At 32.3% G+C, this 12,014-nt stretch overlaps 1 protein-coding gene across 2 annotated transcripts in view; it reads left to right on the forward strand.

The window, feature by feature from the left end:
• Window positions 1-12,014, forward strand: part of SNX13 (sorting nexin 13) — a 154,953-nt gene that overhangs the window by 73,579 nt on the left and 69,360 nt on the right. For both annotated transcript variants that reach the window (XM_007463059.1, XM_007463058.1), the window contains 5 exons: window positions 2,820-2,903; window positions 6,243-6,381; window positions 6,788-6,876; window positions 10,409-10,508; window positions 11,384-11,577. In XM_007463059.1, coding sequence (XP_007463121.1) covers window positions 2,820-2,903; window positions 6,243-6,381; window positions 6,788-6,876; window positions 10,409-10,508; window positions 11,384-11,577 — 606 coding nt within the window. The remainder of the gene's footprint in view (window positions 1-2,819; window positions 2,904-6,242; window positions 6,382-6,787; window positions 6,877-10,408; window positions 10,509-11,383; window positions 11,578-12,014) is intronic.

Genomic DNA, 12,014 nt, shown 5'->3' on the forward strand with positions numbered 1-12,014 from the left:
AAAAAAAAAAAAAAAAAAAAAAAAGGCTTCCAATAAGACTGTGCATGATGTGGCTTTGTTTACCTCTCTGGCCTTCATGCCATGCCGTCGCTATATTCCAGCTACATTGGCTTCTCCAGAAGTGCCATTTCTCCCCACCATAGGACTGTCTCGTACTCTTTTTCATCTGCTTAGAATGATTCTCCTTCTTCTCTTGGCTAAGTTGTATTTGTCCCACATATCTCACTTCCTCAGAAAGGCCTCCAATCTAAAAGCCCCCTCGTAATTCCCTATTAGTGTAGGTAAGTACTGTTTTCCTTCATAACATTTACCATATTTTAAAATGACAGTTTGGTTGTTGCAGGTACTTGCTTGATGCCTCTTTCCCCCAGTAGAATCCTAAGTCCTATAAAGACAGGGACCATATTTTGTATTTATCACGATTATGTACTTAGTGGTTATCACAGTACATGCCACATAGCACGTACCCAATCAGAGAATTGGGTTTAATGCAAAAGGAAACCTGTTTGTCCTTCTTGCTGGCTGTGGTGGACATGCTATTGCTGCTCCTTAAAGATTAAATTGACTTTTAGGAGACAGGAATGAAGATGAGTCTTGTTACATGGGGTTATAGTTTAAAATAAGTAGGACTGTTTAAAGAGCAAATATGTTTTGCCATAGATTGTTCTTTTAGACCAATATTTTATTTATTTTTGCTTGAGTCTAATTGAGTTGAGTACAATTGTTAGAGCCCTGCAATCAGTTTGTTTTTCTTTTAACTTGATAGTTCTTTATCAGTTTTCTTTTGTTGATAATTAAATCTAGGTTATCCCAAAAGACATTTTGTTCAGATTAAATAACAGTTTAGAGAGTTCGTAGTTCTTTCCTTTATATGATGGATCCTTTGTATGGATTGTACAGATCACAGTATTTGACTGAGATAATTGCTGTTTAATTGCTACTCCTTTCTTCCATTACCGCGTTTTATTGATTTAGAGATTCATGGCCTCAATGACTCTATCTTTTGAGCCTTCATATTTGGCAGCTGGTGCTTGTCTTAAAGTATATGAAAATTATCTGGAAATTGCTACATATTTTGGAATATTTAGAGCTCTCACTAGAACCTGTAGAGGAATTGTTGAGTCATACGATTACATCTTGACTAATCAAACCCTTTCATGAGGCAGATTAGGAGATCAGCGTAGTTTTCTGAGACATATTGACTATTTGCATTAACTAATAAGAAGCACTAGATTCATTCAAAAATTTTGTCCACATGTTTTTTTCTCTCACTTTGAAAAGAAACTTTCAAAAAATACTTTTTTGTTTGTGAATTTTCTCCTTACAAAGTACATTTTAAAATGTGAGCTTCTGTGGTCAGATACATAATTTGAAGGAAGGGATTCTATAAATAAATATAATTTTTAAGAAGTTAGAGTTAAAGCTAACCTTGAAAGAATAAGCAATTTCTTCTACTTTGAGACTGTACGGTGTCTCAAAAGAGATTTCAGAAAGTTACTGGAGCCTCCATTAGTGCCTTTTGGAAATACGAACTCATGATGGGGGAAACGTTGTCAAAAGATTGTACAACTTACAAAAGTAGAATTTAAATAACGTATTTCTTTAAAGGAAAATAAAGTGAAGGCTACCTTCTATGAATTTACACCAGAAAATGGCACAGATAAAATTAGAGATCTGGAAAGGAATACATAAATAAATAGGTCCTTTACTTAGAAAAGTGAAACATCTGTTAAACTTGTAGCTATTTAGCCTCTCCAGTATTCATAAGAAATGATATTTCATAAATTTAGATTTCACAGGCATAAAGGACTGAAGAGTAATAACAGGTAAAAATGTTGTCTTAGTAGAATCAGCATTAAATTCTTAGTTTCTTCATTTCCATCATTTAATATTTATCAAATTCCAGCCATGTTTAAGACAATGACCTTGAGAAGAAGAGGCTAAATATTTTTGAAGATAGATTAAGTCAATAGATTAACTAATCTCACTCATATACAAAAAGTTCCTGAAGAGCTGTAGTGTATTAGAGAAGTAGAAGACACAAAATTACTTAGAGAATGGTATGTGATAAATGGCTTAAATACAGGGCATTAGTGTATTTTAAACATATAAGTGAAAAAGTGTTCAGCTGGAATGATCAGGGTTTATTTAATTGGAAAATTAGTTCTGTATTGTCCTTGAAGGAGAGGCAGAATCTTAATAGGTAGGAGCATAAACAGCTGCAAAGAATGGGAAGGTATATTCTAAAGAATGTTGAGTAATTGTTTTAACATATGTTATTTTATTTTTATTATCTTCTATTAGGTAAATTTCAAACTCAGACAGGTATAGAGAATAATACAATAGACATTTATGTACCAACAACCCAGATTTAACCACTGTTAATATTTTGCTGTAGTTGCTCTGTCCCTCCCTTGAAGGCAATCACTATTCTAAGATTGGTATCTTTTCCTTTTCTTGTTTGTTTTTATACTTTTAATGTAGATGTAGGAATCCATAAACACTTTCAGTGCCATGTTTTGCCTTTTAAAAATGAGTATAAATGCTAACATATTATAAGTATCCTTTTGCTTTTTTTTCACTCAACTCTACTTATCATTGTGGCCATGTATCCAAGTTGATATAGGTGGCTTCATCTCATTTAAATGAGGTATACTAGCTCACCTTTTTGTAAAATCATGTCATTTATCAAGTTTTACTTTTACATGTACCTTACCTTTCTTAAGTAACAGCATTGTTTTAGGAAATTTACATTGTGCTATTGATTTGAGAAGTATATTAGATTAAGTTTGTTTCTGTGTTTTAAAATTTTTGTCCAGGAAATCCTTGCACGAGGAATTCTTCTTCCATTAATAAATCAACTCAGTGATCCTGATTATATTAATCAATATATCATATGGATGGTATGTACTTTGTAAAATTACAACTCTTGTTTTTAAAACAGTTTTTTAAAATGTACAAATATGATTTGGAGGTCAGGATGATTAAGCAATAATTTATTCAAGAAATTAAGTAAAAATACATCTAAAGATAATCTTTATATTTTCAGTATTTCTATTTGCTTATGTGTTGAATGTACTAGCCAAATTCTCTGTAAGAAAGTTTGTTGATAAGGTAATCTTCCTTACAATTTTGGTGCTGTTTCTACTTATTTAAATTTAAAAAAGGATATTTTATTGTCTGTGTATATATAGATGATGAGTATTTTTAAAAACTGCTATTTGATTTTAAATACAGCTGTGTTCTGAACTACTTAAATAGTATGTACTTTACATTTTATTCTAAATTTGTTTCTGTAAGTTGCTTAGTATGTCTATAAGATAACTGAGTTTTCTTATTCGTCAGATATGTCAAACGGTTAGTGGTTATTAAGTTTACTAGCTCTAATTTTTTTTTTCCTGGTTATATATGCTTTCCTCAGTAAATTCATGGCTGAGGAAGAGTGTAAATGGGCTATTACTGGAAATACTTTGGTAGATAGTTCTAGGTCTTTGATTCATTTTTTTTGAATCTGAAATTTCTTCCCCACAGTGTCTTCTGTTAACTCAGTCTAGCTTTCCTAGGAAGGAACTACTTGATTGTTCTTTGTTTAACCATATCCATTATCAGACTTGCCATTTTTTATTGTTGTTCCTGTTGCAGTATTTGTCTCTCCCATCAGATGGTGGGTTACCTGCAGGCAGAAATTATCTTGCTATCTTTGTGTTCCTAGAGCCTCTCATGGAGGTCACAGAACTTGATTTTTCGTTTCCTTTGTCAGCTTCTTCAGAGTCCTGCTAGGCTCTACTAAGAGCTTTAAAAATATGCATATCTGCTTAATTAAAATTTTAAAAAATACATGTCCTTTGCTTAGGAATTCTACTCCTGAAGTTTATTCTAAAGTGCTAATAAGCAAGTTTGCAACAATCTGATTTAAGGCCATTAATGACAGTGTTGATAGTAATACTAAAAAATTGAAAGCAATTTAATTGTCGCACATAGAGGGATAATTTAGGCATATTGATACAATAAAATACTATGCCGCCATTATTATGGTAGTGTATCTTTATGAATATGAAAAGATATGTATATTTTTATGTGAAAAGCATACTTAAAAATGATGTATGTGTAGATATCTAATCTTTTAAAAAATATATAAGTAATTATATATTTATGAATGACTGTGATTCTGATAAGATGTATACTGATTGAAATGTTAATAGAGAGGTAGGATCCTGAAAGTTTTAATTTTTCTCTTTTGTTTATATATTTCACTTTACTTACAAGCAGTATTGGTTTTGTAACAAAATGATTTTTTAAGAAGTAGGAAACACAGGTCAAATTTAAAAACATTTAAGTAATAAAGCAAGAGTAAATGACATTAAAAAAATTTTTTTTGTAACACAAAAATGGATATTGTATACTTACCTTAAATAATCAGGGTACAGTACTGTATAATCTTACCTATAGTACAGAAAAGGATGCATGCTTACCAGAATGTTATAGTTATCTCTCACTCATGAGGTTAGGAATTATTTTTATTCCTATTTATATTTTTCTTTAGTTTTCAATTTTTCCTTTGCTAAACTTATATTAAGTATATAATTAGTTATATGGGAAAATTGTTTTGGGGGGGTTTAACACATACTCAAAAAAGAATTCAGACCATCAGATTTTTACTTGTTCTCCCCACAGTTGGGCTGGTACTATTATTGTGTATGATGGGTGGGTCTTTTTGTTATTTAATGAACAGGAATTGATCACTATTGTACTTAGCTATAAAATATCAGAAAATATATTTAAAAGAGAAGAATATATCAATAAAGGGTCTTTAGCGTACTTTGTTGTCTGGTTTGCACACTTTTGGCATTATTTGTGTGGAAAACCCTTTACATGTGTAGGTATTATAAATATTAAAATTGGCTCAGTTCTTACTCTTTCACCCAGTTAAATTTCGTATTAATGATATCTAATTGTATAGTTTATTTCTATTTGAAAGGAAGAGTTTAGAGCAGTGTAGTAGTAACATATATCTTCTCTATATAAAGTGTTCGTGTTACCCAACAATAGTTTAAAATTTTTAAGTCATTTCTAAAAACAGTGTGGGCGGATTTGCATTATTCATCTCGATATATATATTTTATTTCTTTTTAAGACAAACTAGTTAATGTTAAGTCCTATCTCTGACTGTGGAATAGAGTACCTAATTGGTTCATATTGTTATCCCCCCCAGAGCAGATAAGTGAACAGCTACTTAACTTGTTTCTTAATGTATTCTTAGAAAAATCAGGTCTTTAAAAACCTACTTCTTGTTGTATTATTGAAGTAAAATTTATACCAAGTGAGAGAAACTGCCAAGTAGTCCTACAAAGTTGTGTTATAATTTTGTACTTCCACTCGCACTGTTTGAGAGTTTGGTCTCTCCACATTCTGATAGACATTTGGCATTGTCATTTTGTTATGGTTAACTTGCACATCCTTGATGACTAATGATTTTGAGCATTTTTTCATGTGCTTATTGGCCTTTTTTTTCCCCATAGCTCTGGACTTACACAAATCCCCAGTGCTTTGACTCCTTGTTTAGAATGGACAGTATCCCAAGTTGGCTACCTTTTCATAGCTCCCCTTACTGTTTCACTTAGCTTAAATTTTGTTGGCAGTCATAGTCATTCATTCCTTCGCAACATCCTCAACTACCTTCCTCTCTCTCTCACTTTATTATTTGCTTGGTGAAACCACACTGGTTAAATCCAACTTAACCTTCTACTCCATTCCTATTCTTAAATAGCAAGTGGCTGGAGAAAAAAGATGAAATAACAGTTATTTATGTCATTACAGTGATTCTGTTAAATTTATGTCAGAGAATGCCACTCTTCTGTGTAAAACTCTCCAGTAACTATTCCATTCAGAGTGAAAGCCAAAATATTTACTAAACCCTACCATATTTGCCCTCCATTACCACTGATCTCCATTACTCTTCTACACTTCTTTAGTTTAGCTCCAGCCATCATGGCTTCCTTGCTATTATCAGACATTCTGAGCATGCTCTTTACTTTGTAGTGTGCTATATATCTTACTTACTTTGTTAATAGTCTGTGACCCACAAGAATTTAAGTACCAAGAGTACAGAGATTTTCATTTTGTTTTGTTATAAACAGTGGGGATATAGAGGAAAGTTGTGCCTGGCTCATGGTAGGCACTCAAGATTCTGTTTTCACCTAAGCGAGTCTCCCTCCCATCTGTATTTTAAACTTTATTTTCAGATCCGTGATTCTAACTGCAACTATGAGGCCTTTATGAACATTATTAAATTGAGCGACAATATTGGAGAGCTAGAAGCAGTCCGAGATAAAGCAGCAGAAGAATTACAATATCTTCGATCTCTAGATACAGCTGGTGATGGTAAGTATTGATAATTTATTTAAGCATAAGAATGTTTTACTTCTTTAATGATTACTGTGTCTTCAAACAAAACTTTAATTTACCTAAATGTCATTTGATGCTATTAGTTGTTTTCACCGTAAGTGAATCTGACTTTTATTATGCTTATATGTGCTGAGACTAAAGCACAATAATTTTCTGAATATGAGACTCTTATTATTGCAGTTATCTCTAAAGTAAAGATAATTGGCATGGTTTAATTTTAATTAAATAATTTCACTGTAAAATTTCCAGTTATTTCTTTTATTAAATAAAATAATTGCTCTATGCATTGGTTATTATGTTAAATTATAGTAAGTATATGTTTAAAGTATTTCACAAGTAACACTGCCACTTTCTACCTCATAATCAATTTGTTTGTTTTTAGATATCAACACCATCAAAAATCAAATAAATAGCTTATTATTTGTAAAGAAAGTATGTGACTCAAGAATACAACGGTTGCAGTCAGGCAAGGTAAGTACAGTACTTTTGAATTAATATTTAGTTATAAATACTTTATATTCATTAAAACGTCTAGCAAATGACAAAAGGTAGAATATTAACCAGTGTAGCACTCTACAAAAGAACTAAGAATTTAGAAAAAAGTTTATCTTACACAATTTAGTGTAAGTATTTGTTAAAACAAGCTAAAGAGATTAAAATGCTGCATGAAAAATACTGAAGTAATTAAAGATTTTATTTCTTGATTTATATATTTATCTACTCATGTATTATTTATTCAGAATTCAACATTTATTATATTTTGTACACTGGGCACCTTTTTTTAGATGGACCTAACAGAAATCTCTCTCATGGAGCTTACATTTCCATAACATCTACAGAAAAACCCAGACGAAGTTTTTGGCCAACCCAGTAGTTGTAGAATCAGAAAATTAACCAGTATATAAATTGATGTATTATGTAAAAAATGTAAAAAATAAGTAAATGTGAAAAAAATAAGTAAAGCAAAGTAGGGTGATAGAGAATGTCTGGGAGTGTTTTAGATATATGCTGAGAGATTTGGTGACATTTGAGCAGAGAGAGATGTGAATAAGGAGAGGGTCCTGTGATTTTTTTTTTTTTTTAAAGGAATCTTGCAGGCAAGGGTGAGAGCATGCAAAGTCCCTGGAATAGGAAAGTGCCTGGTGAGTTAGAGGAGGTCTTTGTGTCTGGTATGGAATGCATGAAAGGGATTGTAGTAGTAGGAATGAAATTAGAGAGGAACCTTGGGGTTTACTGCCATAGTAAGATTTTTAAAAATTCTAATTGTGATAGGAATCCATTGGAGATTTGCCCTGGCAAGTGACATGATGTGACTTATGAGTTAAAATGATTACTTGGACTCTTTGTGATGAATAGATTGTGGTGGAGTGGTGGGGACAAGAATGGAAACAGATCACTTACAAGACTGTTGCATTAGTTCAGTAAGAGATGTCTGTGGAGGTTCATGTGAGAAGTAATTAGAGACTAGATATAGTGCTAACAGGATTTGCTAATGGTTTAAATATGGGGTGAGAGAGGAAAAAAGGACTCAAGGATGATTCCAGAGTTTTTTGGCCTGAGCAACTGTATGAATAGTGTTGTTGTTTACTAAAATGGATACAGCTGAGGGAGAAGGAAGTCTGCAGGAGAGAATCAAGTTTTGAATGTTTTAGTTTGAGATCCCGGTTTGACATTCAAGTACACATGCTAATTCGTAAACTCGAGTTCAGGGGAATGTTTAGTGATGGAACAAACTTTGAGAATCCTCAGGATTATCAGATGTTTATTTAAAGTTAAGAGATTGGATGAGGTTACCTAAAAGAATGAGTTTAAGTAAGAAGATATCAAGGAATTAGTCCTGAGGCCCTGCAGTTACTTAGTGTTTAAGACAAAGTGAAAGATCTAGCCAAAGAAACAGAGTGACTGGTGAGATTGAAGGAAAACCTGGGAGTGTGATATCCTAGAAGCCAAGTGTAGAAAATGTTTAAAGAAGTGAGAGATCAGGTATATCAAAGGCGACTAATAAGTTGAGTAAGATGAAGATTTAGAATTGACTATTGGGTTTGCCAGCAGGGGGATTATTGGTGATCTGATGATAGCATTTTGGTGGAATAGTGGAGAGAAAAGAAACCCTGACTGGAGTCAGTCCAGGAGAAAATGGGAAGAGGTGAATTAGAAACTGTGATTATAGGTAGCTGTTTGGAAGAGTTTCATTGTAAAGGAGAAGCAGAGATTTGAGGCTTTAAAACGTAAAAAAAACATTTTTTACTACCTTTAGTTTTTAGTGTAGTCACCTTTCTCAACGCTGGTTTTCTATTGGAAATTTATTTGTGACTCTCTGGTCTTGTAATTTTGCAGTGTACTTAAATTCCTTAAGGAATGGAAGACTTATTTTTAAAAATCTTGAGTTTAGTTTAATTATAACTTACATTACTTGAGGCCCACATTTGTCATTTATATGTGTGTGCGGGTGTATGTCTGTCTGTCTTTGTTTCATTTAACTATATTTTAAAGTGAGTTTATACATGCATGTAAATTCAGAATAGAAGAATAATACGGTTTCATTTGTTCTTACTGTTTCTTTATCTAGTTACCTTACCTAGATCTTAAGAGTTAATGATCCGTACGCATCATTATTTAAAGTCTGTTGGCCTAAACACTTTCCGATATTGAATCCTTTTGAAATTTTGAAACCTTGTTTGGAAGCTTGTCAATTCTATTTTGAATATCAAGCTTTACCTTTTTTAATAGCTCAAGTCATACAGTGTTTTCCTTTGGAAGAAAACTCACACTCTTTGCAGAGATGTAGTTGTTTAACCATGCTACTTAAAGTCTTAGGAGGTACTTTATTCTTTTTATCAGAAATAAAGTGATAGTGAATACTCTTTTCCGTTCCCTATCTATAGAGGTGCTGCTGGACAGGAAAAAGAGGTGATAAAATCTGAGGAAGGAAGACTTAGGAGTAATCATGCGCTGGGACTAGATTGCTTTACCCCAGACATTTTAAGTTGGTAATCTGTTATTATTAAGTACTTACATGAAGGAGAGATACTAATTACAGAGAAAGCTTTTTTCTCCTTTTTTCAAAACGTCTTCCTTTTCCTATGCCTAGTTTAGTATCTGCCCCTGAATAAGGCAGCCTATCTAACTTTCAGAAAACCTGTGTATCTTTTTTTAAGAATAGAGGATTGTGAGATATGGATTTGGGAATGCAGAGAAGCTGGTGAAAATCATTCCCGGAAACACTGTGGCTCTTTGTGGAAAGGGCAGCAGGTTTTGAGGACACTGACTCATTCTAGCCAGCTTTGTGACTCCAGGCAACATTTCCAATCCTCAACTTTCTTATCTTTTGAGTGGGATTGGTAATATTTATCCAATAGGATTGCTGTGGAGATTAATGAAGTAATGTGTATAATGCACCTAGCACAATGCTGGACAATGTAGATTCTCTAAATTTGAACCTGTTAAAAATTTTTTTTTTCACCCTATGTAGGTAGTTACCTGCTCTGTTGCTTTGAAGTATATGTAATTTACTGTTTAGGTAGACTGAAAAGAAATACATTTTCTATAAAGATTATAGAATTTTTACTCTGTTAGAAGCAGATTAACTCGGGAATATTTTCTGTTTTCCCAGTAGATAGACTTCAATCTGTACTTGAAAATATTGGGATTTGTTTATTCTTGAACATATTAAGGTGATCCAAATATCCCCTTTAGCTCCTAAAATGTTCATTTTTGTTTGGGATATATAGAGATAGAGAATCCATGAAAATACATTTAGATTTATTTTTTTATTAGAAGAAATGAGTGCTTATCATACTTTTAATGTATATTTACTAAGCAGCTCTTAAAATAACTCTAGGAAATTCAGTGAGCTGATACTTTTTATTGGGCACCCACATGTACAAGAAGAGAAACCTTTATTTTTATTCCATTTTAACTTAAAGTTTTACATCTGTGTAAAGATCTTTAACCTAGTGAGTGAATAGATGAAATATTAATTTACATTAACTTTTATTTGTAGGAAATAAATACTGTGAAACTGGCAGCAAACTTTGGGAAACTTTGCACAGTCCCCCTGGACAGCATTCTTGTAGACAATGTTGCACTACAGTTTTTTATGGGTAGGTAAATCCATTTTATAAAAATAATATAACCCTTGAAATTTTTAATAATTGTAAATATTGTTAAATTTTAAATACCTGGTATTAGGTGTGGCATATATATCTCTCTTCCACCCCTCATTCTCTGAAATACTCCCTTTTCTTTGGAAACCAGAGATTTATTTTGTTGTTGAGGAAATAAATGCTTATTTTAACTCCAATGTGCATTTGCTAATCTGCTTTTAAATAAACCCCAGGAGATTCTACTATGAATTTAAGTTATTTGAGAAAGAATACTTTATCAGGAATACTTGGTGTGTATAACCTGTGTATATCATTTTGGTGCATGAATGGGGGAGGGCTTTGTTTTTATGCCATTTGAATATATAAATATTTATTAATTTTATTAATATTACATCAAAATTGCTTTTATCTGGGGGACATTTCCAGCAAAACTCCCTGATTCTTCATTTTCATGATCAAAACCAAATGCATGGCTTATTGAAGAGCCCAAACCTTATTTTTAATATTTATGATAATAGTAATATTGTGATTAATAATCTTTGTTGAGAATGGAAGCTGAATGTTGGTGAAGTAGTTTATTTCTGTTGAAGCCTCTTCTCTGGCAGTTTTATCCTCTAGAGATATTTTAGTGAAAAATCAGATTTTTTTTTTTTTAAATATGTGCTTCCATTTGTTTTTTCTGTGTAACTGGTCTTCTCAGCCTAACCAGTTTATGATATAACTATTTTTTTTTAACCTCAAGCAGTTGCTAAACATGTTCAAAATGTAGAGTTTTAAGTATTTGAAACTTTAATCCTTCTTAACTTGTCATACAGCTGTATGCACCCAAAAATGTGTGACTTTAATATCTATGTTGTTACGGATTTTGGTAGATTACATGCAGCAAACTGGAGGTCAGGCACATCTCTTCTTCTGGATGACAGTGGAAGGATACCGGGTTACAGCCCAACAACAGCTAGAAGTTTTATCAAGTCGTCAGAAAGATGGAAAACATCAAACCAACCAAACCAAAGGTCTTTTAAGAGCAGCTGCTGTTGGAATTTATGAACAGTATTTATCAGAAAAGGTGAGAATATATTTTGATTACTGTTTTCTTATCTTCTCTGGCAGTATCATTAATAATGATTTTTGTAGTACTTGTAAATATCCATTACTCATGCTGCTATACACAACTCCCTTACATTGCCTTATTTAATCCTCTTAATAGTATTATTGTGTATTATCCTCATTTTATAGGTGAAGAAACTGACGCAGTTAGAAAATTGAATTAACTTGTCCAGGGTAATGCAGATACAAAGTGACAGTTAAAATTCAAGGTCACACACACTGTAGATAATAGGTAGAAAGTAAAAGGATGGAAAAAGGTAAACCATACAAACAGTAACTAAAATAGAGCTGGAGTGGCTATACCAATATTAGTAGTAGATTTTAAGACAAAAAATTGTTACTAAGAAACGAGGAACATTCTATAATTCTAAAAGGGTCAGTTGATGAGGATGATAA

This window comes from Lipotes vexillifer, unplaced genomic scaffold, assembly GCF_000442215.2.
Source record: "Lipotes vexillifer unplaced genomic scaffold, Lipotes_vexillifer_v1.1 scaffold1061, whole genome shotgun sequence".
Lineage (NCBI taxonomy): Eukaryota > Metazoa > Chordata > Mammalia > Artiodactyla > Lipotidae > Lipotes > Lipotes vexillifer.